Source organism: Megalopta genalis, chromosome 5 (genome assembly GCF_051020955.1).
Source record: "Megalopta genalis isolate 19385.01 chromosome 5, iyMegGena1_principal, whole genome shotgun sequence".
Classification (NCBI taxonomy): domain Eukaryota; kingdom Metazoa; phylum Arthropoda; class Insecta; order Hymenoptera; family Halictidae; genus Megalopta; species Megalopta genalis.
The window spans coordinates 15868198-15882205 of NC_135017.1; the positions used below are offsets into that span (position 1 = coordinate 15868198).

At 35.7% G+C, this 14008-nt stretch overlaps 4 protein-coding genes across 13 annotated transcripts; 2 read left to right on the forward strand and 2 right to left on the reverse strand.

Moving 5' to 3' along the window:
- The first annotated feature begins 343 nt into the window (after positions 1-343).
- On the forward strand, positions 344-1601 carry LOC117227112 (protein OPI10 homolog). The gene is made up of 3 exons (XM_033482103.2): positions 344-507; positions 786-915; positions 986-1601. Exons 1-3 carry the CDS (start codon positions 406-408, stop codon positions 1414-1416), a joined length of 663 nt encoding a protein of 220 aa, XP_033337994.1. The 5' UTR covers positions 344-405; the 3' UTR covers positions 1417-1601.
- Positions 1602-2435: 834 nt separating this feature from the next.
- On the forward strand, positions 2436-7758 carry LOC117227108 (leucine-rich repeat flightless-interacting protein 2). Of its 9 annotated transcripts, XM_076521991.1 has the most exons (9): positions 2761-2902; positions 4195-4378; positions 4859-4985; positions 5070-5209; positions 5289-5552; positions 5628-5769; positions 6036-6161; positions 6231-6445; positions 6536-7758. In XM_076521991.1, the coding sequence occupies exons 2-9, from the start codon at positions 4295-4297 to the stop codon at positions 6644-6646; spliced, it is 1209 nt and encodes a 402-aa protein (XP_076378106.1). In that variant the 5' UTR covers positions 2761-2902; positions 4195-4294; the 3' UTR covers positions 6647-7758. The 9 variants fall into 9 exon arrangements, with proteins under 9 accessions (XP_076378104.1, XP_076378105.1, XP_076378106.1 ...); XM_076521990.1 differs by lacking the exon at positions 4195-4378 and having other exon boundaries at positions 2440-2902; positions 4833-4985; XM_033482085.2 differs by having other exon boundaries at positions 6036-6445.
- A 74-nt stretch (positions 7759-7832) lies between these two features.
- Positions 7833-10959, reverse strand: LOC117227105 (uncharacterized). 2 transcript variants are annotated; one of them, XM_033482073.2, is made up of 3 exons: positions 10852-10959; positions 10095-10669; positions 7833-9999 (listed from the first exon to the last, which is right to left on the reverse strand). In XM_033482073.2, the coding sequence occupies exons 2-3, from the start codon at positions 10579-10581 to the stop codon at positions 8207-8209; spliced, it is 2280 nt and encodes a 759-aa protein (XP_033337964.2). In that variant the 5' UTR covers positions 10582-10669; positions 10852-10959; the 3' UTR covers positions 7833-8206. The 2 variants fall into 2 exon arrangements, with proteins under 2 accessions (XP_033337964.2, XP_033337963.2); XM_033482072.2 differs by having other exon boundaries at positions 10807-10932.
- A 592-nt stretch (positions 10960-11551) lies between these two features.
- On the reverse strand, positions 11552-13556 carry LOC117227110 (lipase 3). Its single transcript, XM_033482095.2, has 7 exons — positions 13353-13556; positions 13014-13212; positions 12568-12929; positions 12312-12470; positions 12149-12233; positions 11938-12080; positions 11552-11861 (listed from the first exon to the last, which is right to left on the reverse strand). Exons 1-7 carry the CDS (start codon positions 13497-13499, stop codon positions 11706-11708), a joined length of 1251 nt encoding a protein of 416 aa, XP_033337986.2. The 5' UTR covers positions 13500-13556; the 3' UTR covers positions 11552-11705.
- Positions 13557-14008: the final 452 nt, after the last annotated feature.

A 14008-nucleotide genomic window follows, 5' to 3' on the forward strand; every position in this document is an offset into this window, starting at 1 on the left:
GATTTTGGCTAACAGTTTGAGCATTTTACCACTGCCCCAATTGGCGCTGTACAAAGGCCAAGAAAAGCTTCTTTATTTCGTCACAAGTGCCGACACTATCGTATAAAAAGCACAGTGAACATGAATACTTAGGCTTAGACCATACGTATGTGCGTGGTCTAAGTGATTTAATTTTCAAATTAAAATCATGTTTGATACGAGCACAAAATATAGTCGAAAGTGTATCACGTCGATTTCTTAGTTCATTTCACACGTAAGACGATCGTGCACATGAAAATAGTATTTGAACGTCAAGATCCAGTGTTTGTTCTACACATCGCGTTTCCGATCTTATAATTTTGTACATCTTAGTAACGAATATCCGTCTTGCGGTGCGTAAATGTTTGAACGGTATCACATCGTTGCATGTGTACCGTGCATTTTCTAGCATTGTGCGATAACCAGAAGACAGTAGAATGCTCTAGATCGTACGCAAAAATGCTTGGCATAATTGTGTCTGGTCGACTAGTGAGTAGTGGTTTGTCTTATAATTAATTTAAAATCTTTTACTGCATGTAATTTGTTCGGTTTACAAACCTGTCAGTTTCATGTGACCACGTTACTAACATATACAAAGTACATTTTGTAACTCTGAACAAGTTAATTGCTTAGTTAACCTTTAGATGTAACTATTTTATTGTTTGTGTTTTGATTTCAACCATTTTCATCCATCCGTAAAAATATAATGTGTTAACTTATCATAATGAATCGCGAATTATTTATCTCACTTATAAAATATCTTGTAGGTGCAGACGGACTTTCAACAAATAGGAGAAAATCAATTCTTAATAACAGTACCTGACGCAGATAATATAAATCATATCGTGGTATTCCTTACAGGTACTATAATTTTCCCCGAAGGAACGGGTGGTGCAGGTATATATTGTACAGTTCAGCGATTCGATAAATATAAGAACATTTATTAATTAAAATTTCATTGATTTAGTGTATTTTAGTTGGCCGGATTCGAATGCTCCGCCAAATTGGCAATTCCTTGGATACATTTCCAATGCTAAACCATCGGCTATATTCAAAATATCAACATTGAAAAGGAATCATGAGTTCGAGAACAGTAACCTAGGAATATTTGGAATTGGAAAAATCTCGCATGTAGCACAAATAGGTGTTTCGATAGAACCTCTAGGAGCTATAGAATTACAGGCAGCTACAGTGACCGCAGCCACGTCAAATTCTTTCTTAGAATTTGTGCAAAAAATGCTTACCAGTTTCTTGAATTACGTGTCAAGTTTTTCCGTGACTCAGGCACAAATGACACCGAATCCGACAGAGAACTTTGTACCGCTCTCCACTATTCAAGGATGGTACGAAACCTTTGAAAGAAGACTACAACAGAATCCAAATTTTTGGAAGGCTTAGTCACGGAAGCGTAATTAACTCTCGTATAGTTTATTTACGTTTTATGTGACAGCACAGTGTTTCGTAAAACATGTGCACCTTACAACAGAATACGATGTAACGGGCGTGCGCATTACATTCGTAAAATTTAATCTTTTTTTATATTTTCATTGATATACAATATATAGTAATAAGAACAACCACAACGCTGTCGCGTACTTCAATGAGGGTACAGAGTTTATCACCTGAAAAATGTGCCTTAACGGCCATGCATTGACTTTTTCCTTCTGTTCGAAAGAATTATCCTCTAAATAATATATACACAGAAATATAATGTGTTTGAAAGTCGGCTAGTTTTGTTAATGCATAACAGAAAACGTGATCAATCATCTGGAAAACGAGTGAGCTGTGAAGAATGGTCGACGCACAGAGCAACCACCATGAGTATGACAGTGCATTTTGATGTGTCTTTCTTGAAACTAAATTTATTAAATTTATTAAAGCCGATTTCCTATAATAACATTTTTTTAATACATTGCATCCTTTAAAGAATTATGATATTTCTGCTTTGGGCATTTCGCCACCAGATGGCGAATTGTTTTCGGTTATGGACTATGGTTTTCGATGCTGTTAGAGAGTACAACACTTGCGTCGTGTGTCATGCAATTGCAATTCAGGTTTTTCATTGGTAGAGGTATAGAGGTATATATTGCAGCTGCTGTCTCGCTCGAAGAGCCCAGCCCACTTTCTCCGGTAGCATGGAGTAGCGAAGGAAACGTACATGAAAATTTCTTGGTGTGTGTGTTAATCGGACCTCCCAGCATCTCGATCGTTCGTGGAATTTCCACTCGAGACCAGTGGAGTCAGAGATTCTGATCGGAATCTGCTCCAAGTGGTGGAGAGGAGACCTTACAAATGGGATTGGATGATGCCAATGGATTTCATTTGCAACGATCGCTATTTGCAAACGACAATGTTATCGACAGATGTGTGCATAATGAAGTAATGCGATTGCGTGGTCGTTGCATAGATGACGCTACCGACGTTTGGTAATTTGAGGCGCGGCGCAGATTGTACGCGTGCTTTTGCATTCGCATTTCGCATGCATCGCCGTTCCGGGCTGCAATTCTATTCGATCGAAAAATGTGTCTTCCGCTATATTTGAGCGCGATTCGGCGCACCGTTCTTACAAGCGTTCGTTTCTGAGGAATTGTTTTCGAGGCGATTACGTTCCCGTTCCCGTTTCCGTTTCGGCCACCGTGTCACGTTCTCGCCTCACGTTTCACTAGATATCAAATTTATTCCATGTATTTTATGGACCGTGATCGACACTGAACCACATCGTTAATACCCTAGCCACGGATGGTCATCGTGCTTGAGCCAAACTCATCCGATTTCTCTGATCCGATTGTATTTATAGTGTCATCTGGTTTATTTTCGCATTCGTGCAGCTTCTTTGGAAAGAAGGATGCTGCTATCCGCTGGCTGACAGCGTTTCCGTGTATCCGTAAGTCTCATTTAATCAAGAACACAGCCACGAAATTATATACATACTGTGAAAAAAAGACTGACTATATAGTAAAGTCTTCTTTGCATGTATGTATTTGGCTGTCATGTGTAAATGCGCGAGCTCTCTCTCTCTCTCTCTCTCTCTCTCTCTCTCTCTCTCTCTCTCTATGTATATATATACATATATATGTATATATCTATATATATATCTATATATATAATAAGGTGAGTGTGCGCTCGCGCGCAGGGTCGTCGTGTGTGCTATGTATGTGCATGATAGAGTGTGACTGTATATATGTGCGGGCACGCATATATGCATCGGGAGCAATATGTACAGGGTTTAACACATTATATTTCGGAATTTTCTATTCCCATGTGTAGATCGGTTGCTATTACACACGAAATCATTGGAAATCGTTTACGGCGTTGATTATCCATTTGGTGCACAAGGTGCAAGCAAATTAGAGAACTGTATTGCAAAGGTATTATTCTTAGCGTAACAAACGTTGTAACGTTAGAACTGAAAGAACCGATTTTATCTGTGCTAAATTCAATTTACCTCTTAACCGAACTAAACTATTCTCGCGTGTGCCGCCGGGTATTGTCAACCCGTCATACGTAGATAAGTACGGGCTTGACCAGTACTCGTCACATACATGCGCGCGCGCGCGCGCATACGTAGATACATTATATGTTCATACATAGTAGATTACTAATGTAATTAAAAATATTTTGAATGTCGCATTAATATTATAAAAATTGGTAACATGTAAGAAATTATTAACATTCTCATTTGTGGATAAACAGAAAATGGTATATTGAAGTGAAAAGAAACCCTAGTGTGCTCAAAAATTCATTACTTTGAGAGATATTGCTTCTTATCTGTAAGATAGGGAGTGTCCTTCCACACGATTACATTGTTCATAATGGTTTACCTTAACATTTGAATAAAACACAACGATAACAGCTATTGTGCATTTGTGAACTACTTGGTTGCGTAACATTGCCATTAATGTTACAACTCGGTTAGCAGGTATGACTTTGACAATAGAAAAGTTAATCCATTTGCTATAACATACTGAAATGGAAGCAAATTGCAAGCTAAGGCTTAAGGATTTTATAGCATAAGGATTAACAAGTTTTTCTATTTTAACCTGAATGCTTTCTAAGTGTCGTTATTATTTTCATTTACATAATATATCTAGCGACATTGTTCATCGTGCGTATTTGCCATGCTTAAAAACATGCTCACAAATGTCTTGCTCTAGCATATGTCCCTTTGTCCTATAGTGTGGTGGTTTGTCTTCTTGTGCGGTGAAGGACGTGGATCTGTCTAGTGCGAGTTGCTGGTATCAGAGTGAAAAGCATATAATAAAGCTCAAAGAAAAGAATGGAAGCTGCTATAGCTGGACGTAGGCGGACCACCGCGAGGCATTCGGCAGAGGATCAAGCACTTGATCAGATAGCCAAGGAGGTATGGCCTGATTATTTTACGAGCAACAAAATAGCAAACAGGAGATAAGATTACAACAAGCAAAGATATATTATTTATAAGAAAATATTACTTATACAAGTATCGTATCGACAACATTGAATATATTGCTATACGTACGCTTGACCTTGGTGCTTATGTGTATGCATGGTTGTGTATAGTTGGGGATTCATTATTTCTGCAACAACAAAAAATGTTGTTGAAATTTTAATACATATATAGGCAATGTACATATCATTAACGCAACTAATATTTTATCTATCCGTTATACTATAAAAGAAATGTAAGTATTCAAAGCAGATTAATCAAGCTTTGCACTTATATGTACACAAGCTTGAACAACTCAGACGCGGTAATATATTTATGAGAGCATTTGTATATTATTTGTTAATGTGTCAATAATAAATTGAATATGAAAATATGTTTTTGGTAACAGGATGGATTTTCCATACATACTTTCAGGCAGAAGCTAGATTAGCTGCAAAGAGACATGCAAGAGCTGAAGCAAGAGAAATACGAATGCGTGAATTAGAAAGACTACAAAAAGAGGCGGAGGAGAATGCGGATAGAGTTTATGACATGTGTTCGGGTATGTGTTATATAGGAAATATGCGCGAATACATAATGACATTCGCAAAGAAAATTATGTAGTTCTCTTTTTACTTTATTTCAGCCGACGTAAATAGGACAATGAGAGTAACTCCAGACTCTGTAAGGACGACGCGCCTCCTTACAAATTCCAACAATTTTCAATCCAGTCGTAGGTCTTCCGAAGACTCTTTAGAAGATGCAGGTCTAAGTAGAGATCTCAGGGTATGTAAAACGGGACCCCTATTTTATCAGTCGTGGGAACGATAATTTAGATACATTTTTGCTGATAATTTATTTGCAGTTAGAACTAAAGGAGTTTGAAGAGAAATTTAGGAAGGCTATGATAGCCAATGCTCAGTTAGACAATGAAAAGTCTTCTTACTCCTATCAAGTTGATTTATTGAAAGACAAGTTGGAAGAATTAGAGGAAACAGTTGCACAACTTCGTAGAGAACTTAGAGAGAAGAATCGAGAATCTGAACAGTTGAAAAGAATCAGTCAAAGATTGAAAGAAGATTTAGATATATGCCATGCACAATTAATAGAAAGAGATGCGCTTATACAAGTTTGTATACGTTAAGATTAAGTTGTGATATATTAGTTCTCGAATTTATCGATTTCAAAAATCTAATGATTTTAGGAGAACGGTTTAGTTATTCTTGATGATGAGGAGAGTGAAAACGAAGATAACGATATTGAAAACGGTCCGCGTCCAAGACGAAGAGTACTAGTCAGTACAGAAGCAGCAGAGTTGTTGCAAAATGCTGGGAAAGGTTCATTAGGTGCGTCTAACTCATAATTAACGACCAGCAAGATTTATTCGTATTCAGAAAAGAAAATAATATACAGGGTGTTCCAAAATTATGGTACTTCCAGGAAAAACGAGGGGTTCCTGAGGTTATTTGAAATATCTTTTTCCTTAGCGAAATAAGATGGCAGATTGCATTTGCGCTAAGGAGGAGATATTTCAAATGACCTCAAGAATCCTTCGTTTCCCGGAAGTACTATAATTTTAGGATACCTTGTGTATCGTTTATGAATGTTACAGATGTCCGGCTGCGAAAATTCGCTTCTGAAAAAAAGGAATTACAAGATGAAATTCGGCATTTAAGATTGGAATTAGAAGAATCCAGGAATCGCATTAGGTCCGAGAAATCACCTGGTTCAGTATTAGGTAAGCGTTCACTTCGACATGTGACATTTTATTTCCTTTCAACGTTGTGGCATTTGTTGCGTACGACAGGTTGTTTGTCAGATTCCGAGGATGTGCAACGAGAAGCGAATAAATTGTTAGCCGATTACAAGTTCAAGTTACAGAAGGCAGAGCAAGACATGTCGACTTTACAAGCCACCGTTGCCAGGCTAGAGAGCCAAGTAATACGTTACAAGTCAGCCGCAGAAGCGTCAGAGAAGGCGGAAGACGAATTAAAAGTTGAAAAACGAAAACTTCAAAGAGAAGTCAGAATCAGTTACTTGATCCGAATTATGATTCATTCAGTTGTCGGAGATCATTGTTAAATCAACTTTGTATTTTTTTTTTCTTTGCAGGTCAGAGAGACCCAAGGCCGCGTCGAAGAATTAGAGACTGCGAATTCACATTTACAAAGGCGACTAGATAAACTTAAAAACGCAAAATCAGCTCTGTTGAAAGAACTTTGACGGGCCGATTTCTTTGGATCCATACAATGAGTCTGCCATTTTCTTCTCTATTCTGCAAAAACCGTGTGCCGATGTTGCCTCGACATAAATACTACTTAACACTTCGAATATAATTTATAGACAAAAAAAAGAAGAAAGAAACGTGGAATATGCATAGTAACGTTATACAATTTTAACTGAATTTCAAAGAAAATATTACGCGAGCACGAGATCATCAAATGTCTACCTAGAATGATGTTTGTGCTTGTATAATTTGTGTTACTTAAACTGCTGTGAAAAAAAGTTGCTGTTTTGTATTCAACATGTTCTTTACGATACTAACCGTTATTCTGCATTTCTCAGTCGGAGAGGGCGGGTGGAGGGAGAGGATAAAAAAGGGGGGGGGGATTAACAATCCTTTTCCATGCATTTTAAGCGTTGAATTTGTAAACAGTTATGAAGTCGATTCGTAATTTGTACATTATGTGACGAAACACGCTGGCTTGTACATCATGTGATTAGAAATAATATTCTCTATGCTTCTATTTACATTATTTCCCATAAAAGGCAACAAAGGAGACGTAGATAGATAACGCTGAACAAAAGAGTAACAAAATATATATGTTTCTAAGACACATAATAATTACAATTCAATGATGTACACGTCAGCGGAAAAAGGTTATTCTACGGATAAGTGTAATTTGTTTTTACATCGAATAATTTATAAATATATTTCTAAAGATGCGAGATATTTATAACTTCTATAAAGAAACACGTTATAGTTAAAACTAGACACGGAACGGAAGTAAGCAACGATGTTGGTTCTTTTTATTTATTGGAACGGTGACCACTCAAATTCGATAAACATTTTCAATTTTATATCGTACTTGTTATACTCGAGATAAATTGATATCACAATTTTTCTATGCCATTTACAGACAAAATTTCGAATATTTCTTACTGCTCTGATCGTATTGCCAGTAATTTAGTGTTCAAAAACTTTGCAAGGGGTTTCAAAAGGTATGGTCTAAAAAAAAAACTCTTGACTAAAAAGAAATGTTTATATGAGATTACTATGAAAAATTTATTGTAAGGCGATTTAATAAAATAACAGTGAAATAATTATTACAAAATCTGTCGTGTTTTTTAACAAGTTGTTTTTGTTAAGGATGACTGATTTCATTTGAATGCAATATGTAATTCCCTGTAATCTTTTCAAAAATATTTATTTCACTTATATGTTGTAAAAAACAATGCGAACGATTACATGCAATATTTTTCTAAGAGTTTAGATTACGAACAAAAATACAGCATAAAGAACATATATTCTATATATAAATCCAAAGCTTCATTGCACTATCCTATACAGGGTGCTAACGTCAAAGAACACAGCACAAAGAGGGAGAGGGACATCACATCATTTATTACTCAAAAAAGCAATGCATTAGCATGAACACCCTGTATAAAAAGAGTACCTGTGAAATACTGTCTGACATATAATACCATTTTATACAAGAATATGTTGGCAATATATTCACTAGATTTACTTAGTGCGATCATAGAGATATATACTTTAAAAGCTCAAACTTGGCACGTACTTTTTAGTCTGTTCTTACTTGTCCACTTAGGATCTTTGGGACTGGTTGGCGGTTTAGGAGATTTTAGTATAACCATGGGCTTGTAAACGGGGATCGGTGTCGCTTTCACTTCTGCAAATTTCCGTAATTCGGCTCTTTCAGATTTTTCTTTTAGCAATTTTTGTTTTTCTTCATGCTGCCGTTTCGCTTCCATTTCTTGTTCTCTCTTTTTCAGCTTCTCATCAAAATCATTTCGACCTTTCGTTCTTTTGTCAGTGTTTAATTTGAACAGACTTTTCTTTTGATTGGCTTTCACAATTTCGTTATTGTCATTGGTGCTTTTGAACGGCTTCTTGTGCGTCTCATTATTCGCACATTGCTTTACCATTTTATTTTTTTGATCATTTATATTTGTAACAATATTTGGCTGCTTATTCTCTTGATCGATAGGATTTTTCACTTGTTTCGTCATGGAATTCTTGTTCAAACTTTTCTCTTTGAATACACTATTTATTACTACTGGTTTAAAAGTTGGAGCAGGATTCGCGTGAAACACAGGGACTTTTTTATCATTCTCCTGTATTTTATTCACAAGTTCTTCTTTCTTTTTAGCCAAGTATTTGTCCCTTTCTGCAAAACTAAAGGGACACGGGACTACTGTGCGTTTCTTTGTCACAATTTCCTTAACAATATTTGTTGACTTGGAAAATTTTGGTAAGGGTTTTGCATGAAACTCTGATTTGAGTTTAATCGTTTCTTGCATTTGTAGATTCTTTAATTTCTCCTCTTTTTTTAACTGAAATTCTTTGTTACGTGCTTCAAAACTGAATGGCAAGACAGTCATCACTGGTTTCATAGTATTATTTAAGGCAATACTGGAGGCATTAGTAGAGTGACAATTTGGTATAAAGTATTTATTTGTTTGTTCTTTAATTATTTTTCTGACATTTGAGGCACTGAGAGAACGACTGATTGGTCCACTATTTTTCTGTGTTTCCTCTTTATCTGCTTGTTTAGTAATGTTTGAAGCACTTAGGGAATAACTCATTGATTTAGTGTTTTCGGAAGTCTGTTCCTCGTTCTTTCTAACATTCGAGGCACTGATAGAACCACCCGTGGTTTTAGGGTTCTTACGAGTCTGTTCTTTATTATCTTTTTTAACAATCAAGGTACTTGTAGAGTCAATTATTGGTTTAACATTTGTTTGAGTCTGTTGTTTATCGTTTTTTCGAAGAATTGATACACTCGAAAAACGATTTATCGATACAGTGTTCTTATGAATCTTTTCATTATTACACTGCTGAGGCAATTGTGGAACCATTGCGTGATGTGTATTTTTTGAATTACTAGTTAGATTAAATTCCTCTGTAACAGTATTTAGTTTTTTTGCAACCTTTTTTAACGCAGACGGTTTTTTTAAAATATTAACCGGTACAGGATTTGCCTTTATTTGAAACTTCTTCATCTCTTCCATTTCCAAAGCTTCGCGTTCTTCTTGACTCAAGATATTTGTACGCCGTACTCTTTGTTTGCATCTTAATGTAGGAGAAACTGGATGAGTCAATTTCAGCGGGGGTTGTTTCGATTTCACTGAAGGACCTAGTTTTAAGTCCTTGTTGCTGGTAGTATGAAATCGTTCAGGTGTTTCATTTTGGAATTTGGAAATGGCCTGTGCCATACTCACAAATTGTCTCGAACGTCTATGGTACTTCATCAAACTTCGTCTACGATATTGACATGTAAGAACCTTTCGTTGTGGTTGTTTAGTTTTAAATTGATCAGACTGTCTCCGTTGAGCTGAAAGAATTTTATGGCATACATAAAAGACTTATCGATTAATGAATCTACTATTATTTTGTTTCTTATGCTCATCAAAATAATTTCTGTATTACCTTTCTGCGCAGGTTTACAAAGGATATTGTTTTTCATTTCCATTACACAGGTATTCTTTCTAATCTCTTTACTTAAAGCTGCTGCTTTAAGCCTCTGTGGTACCACTGCTGTTTTAGTCTTAGACGTTAAGCCTGTCATAGAAACATCCCATGCATAACGTTCATCAAATTTCAATGGTTTTATATCCTTTTTTATGTTATCATTATTTGTCTCTTTTTGTTTTTTATTATTATGCATTATGAAGAATGCTATGTTAGAGCGTGGACCTTGTGTGGGTTCTAAACTGTCATCGAAATTAGTCTCTGCATCCAATGATTCCTCAATGTTTTCTTCCTTACATGGTAAGGATAAATCACATTTTAAATTCGACTTCAAATCTATTCGAGCACTGTGAACTTCATGCTCCACCTCGAAATAACTGTCAGAGGATAACTGTGGGCTACCAGCAAAATCTGCCCATTGTGGTGCATAACAATTGTCCATCATATTAAAGTGTAATTAATGTACAAAATAATTCTTTGGAAGAAAGTCACAGTAAACTATTGTAAACAATTTACGTCCATTCGCGTTGAATCTGCAAGGAAGAATAAACTTCAATTAAATTGGAAGCCTTGCTTCCTTTATACGTAACAGATACTACCTAGCAATATTAAATTGCGGACGCAATAATTAAAATTTACATCGTTCTCAAACGATGTAAGTAAAACTTACAACTGTCTTGTTATATAAAAAAATAGATCTGAATAAAATATTCACTTTTCAGAGGGAGAAAAAGCTTAGCATCCGTCGTTGATGTATGTACGTTGAACTTGGTTGAACGGATTTAAGTTTGAAATTTCTTCAACGTTAGTTTGATTGGTCGAGACAGAAACGTATGCGCAGACGCAAGAAATTAAATTTTTACATTTTTGTAGGGACATTTTTATGCCTGCGTCCCCTCTTAGAACCATTTCGTCATGCGTATGCATACTGAAGTTATATCATCGTATGATGCTTAAATCCGCGATACACAACATTGCTACGCTTAGACCATATATGTACATCATAATATACATATGTAGAAACTTTTGCACGACTTTGGGCCGCAGCTTGCTAACCAGTTGAAGATGGGGACAAAAGTTGCTTTGCTCTGATTGGCTGATCATTCAATACTAAGCAGGATTCACTGCGAATTGGATGCGCTTGCATAGAGAGAATGGAAAGCGTGCAAGAGTTGGAGCTTTGTTACGTACATACACATGCATTTGTACAGGACGAGCAGTACGCTTCTGCCCCTATGTTATGTTTATAGCGGCTTTGAGAGACATCGAAGACTTTGTTAAACTACAATTGCAGGATACAACTGTAATTGTATATCTAATTATGTGCAAGTATTCACTTGTAACTTTTGCATCATTTGCATTCAACATAAGTCGATGAAGGTAGTATTTTAGGTTAATATAACTTATAAATAGAATTAAGAAGTCGAAATATACAATTTTTATTTTATTTTACCGCATTCTTTTAAGATTGCATATGAATTGACATATGTATTATTAATAATAACGTAAAAAATGATATGTGTATGTATGAACAGGTTGTCGTTCAAGTAAATGATGCATCCAGACGGCTCACTTTTTTCTGTGAACTTCCATCCGGTTCAAAACCCTGTTATATAACAGTGTGTCGACATCCTTACCCCAGACAAAGTCTATGTGGCTGAAATGTTGATATGGAACCAGGTACCGTTGAGCATTAGGCAGCTCTTTGGATAATCTTCTTACGTCCTGTGTATAGGTGATAGAATTAGATTTGCAAAGTATTACGTATTTAACAGATTTACTGTAATCATAAAAGACTAACCGTATCGCTAACTAACTGATCGTCACTACCGTAGTATATATAAATAGGTATCTTGATGTTGGCAAGGTTATACTTAGGAGGACTACTACGACCATATGTTTTTAAGTTACCAAATAAGCCATAATCGAATTGTGCAAAATTTCCTACAGAAACGATGGTTATAGTAATTATTGTAGTTATTATAAAAGCATCTAACATTATTCTTACTAACCAGAATTAACTAATTGTCCATAATGTACAAACTGCTTAGCAGATGATCCAGCAGGATCATATTGACCAATTTCAGGTATAAGAGTCTACAAATTAAAGTTTATAATAATATCATGTTTTATATATTGCAACATTTATATGTATAAAGGAAATGTATTAATCACCCTATTCAGCTGTTTAAAGCTTGGTCCATTAATGAGAAATATTACACTGGTGCATAGTGGACTTGTAATTGCTTCTTCTTTGCAAGCAATTGCCATTACCTTTTGTATAAATTTGCTCGACGGCTGGAACTCGTTTAGGCCTATGATTTTTGTGAGTTCCTAAAAATGAGTATCACACATTTATATGTATATGTTTAATAACTTAAATGTGTATATATATATATATATATATATATAATTAGTTAATGAATATTACCTCGAGAGCATCAACAAAGGTGGCCAAAAGACGGAAGAAAGGGTTTGTCATATGGGACATGAAGGATGCTGGGGCCAATGGGAATGCTGCTTCAATCTTTTCTTGATACTCTGGACGTTCACTTGCCATCACTAAAAACGCAGTGCCCCCTTGACTATGTCCAATGTACATGATTTTTTTTTGATTAGTTATTTTCAGTATATGATCAATCATTGCTGGTAGATCGTACAACCCCATCTCATGCCAACTGAACGACCAATATTTTTTATCCTTAATATTCAACCATTTATGTTTTCGGGAATACCTGTTGCCACGTACATTACCCATCCACACATCATAGCCCCAATCTGCTAATATGTATCCTACAAGCAATAACAATCCCGTGTAATATTTTTTGCCACTTTTATTCGAATAAGTTGAAAAAATTCAATGTTAGTATGACATACCTAAAGCTTTTTCAGGGGTTCCCAGCACCCAAGTTGCAGAGCAGTCCAAAAGACCATGGACAAGAAGTACGGCAGGCTTATTGTTGGCTTTAGGACTTTTCCTGGAACCTATGATTCTATGCATTTGCAGAATGTATCCATCTGTAGTGGTAACTTCGTGAGTTTCTCCTTGGTATCCAAATTTCTCCCCACGTATGGCCTGTAACATTATTACTAATTTGAAATTGCTTTCAGTGGTAAAACACTATTGTTATGCAGTGAAACTTGTGAGTTTTTAATTATTAAAGTATTGATTTTTATAAAATACTATCAGACCTAATCGAGGAAAAACTGACTTACAGGGGATGGAGCATTATCAAGAGGAATAAGACCCCAGTTCTCATTGCCAAAGTTAATATCGTTAATTGAGTCGTAATCGTACTCCGATAAAGGAATCCCCAATACCACCGGTATAATGTAGCAGACAAAGGTAAATGGTAGCAACATTGTTACACGGTGATGCTTCAAACTGAACACTGGTGCTTCTTTAGCGCCGACCTTATATAAAGCATCTTTAATCGAAATACAGATTCGTGTATCAATTATCAATTATATTCTTATCGATGATTAAGTGACAAATTGTCATTTGCGAGGAGAGACAGTGGGCTGATTGTTGATCCATTATCTCGAACACCTGCGACATATCTTAATCTATCACGTAGTTTCCAAATTTTTAAATATCGATGGACACTTGTACGATTATTAATGAAATTGGAATTTTATTTCCTCACAGTATAGTATTTAATCGAGTAGATTATAATATTATATATATATCGAGTAGAAAAATATATTTATACGCGTGAACTCGCTTTTCCAGTTTTTCAAGTTTTAGATTATCTAAATTGTAATGTTCCAAATATTCACAATCATGCAGGTAGATACTAGAGAAACTGCTGAAAAAATTCATCATTAATATGATATGGGCAATAAATTGTTTTTGCTATTGTGAACGCATT

Coding starts and splice junctions, on each gene's coding strand:
- LOC117227112 (XM_033482103.2), top strand. CDS start 406: ATGTGTACCGTGCATTTTCTAGCATTGTGCGATAACCAGAAGACAGTA. Junction 508..785: donor TAATTGTGTCTGGTCGACTA/GTGAGTAGTGGT, acceptor AATATCTTGTAG/GTGCAGACGGACTTTCAACA. Junction 916..985: donor CGAAGGAACGGGTGGTGCAG/GTATATATTGTA, acceptor TCATTGATTTAG/TGTATTTTAGTTGGCCGGAT.
- LOC117227110 (XM_033482095.2), bottom strand. CDS start 13,499: ATGTTGCTACCATTTACCTTTGTCTGCTACATTATACCGGTGGTATTG. Junction 12,471..12,567: donor CCTTTGTTGATGCTCTCGAG/GTAATATTCATT, acceptor ACTCATTTTTAG/GAACTCACAAAAATCATAGG. Junction 11,862..11,937: donor ATCAGTTAGTTAGCGATACG/GTTAGTCTTTTA, acceptor ACCTATACACAG/GACGTAAGAAGATTATCCAA.
- LOC117227108 (XM_076521989.1), top strand. CDS start 2,758: ATGGTCATCGTGCTTGAGCCAAACTCATCCGATTTCTCTGATCCGATT. Junction 2,903..4,832: donor GACAGCGTTTCCGTGTATCC/GTAAGTCTCATT, acceptor TTTTGGTAACAG/GATGGATTTTCCATACATAC. Junction 5,553..5,627: donor AAAGAGATGCGCTTATACAA/GTTTGTATACGT, acceptor TAATGATTTTAG/GAGAACGGTTTAGTTATTCT.
- LOC117227105 (XM_033482073.2), bottom strand. CDS start 10,581: ATGATGGACAATTGTTATGCACCACAATGGGCAGATTTTGCTGGTAGC. Junction 10,000..10,094: donor TTGTAAACCTGCGCAGAAAG/GTAATACAGAAA, acceptor AAATTCTTTCAG/CTCAACGGAGACAGTCTGAT.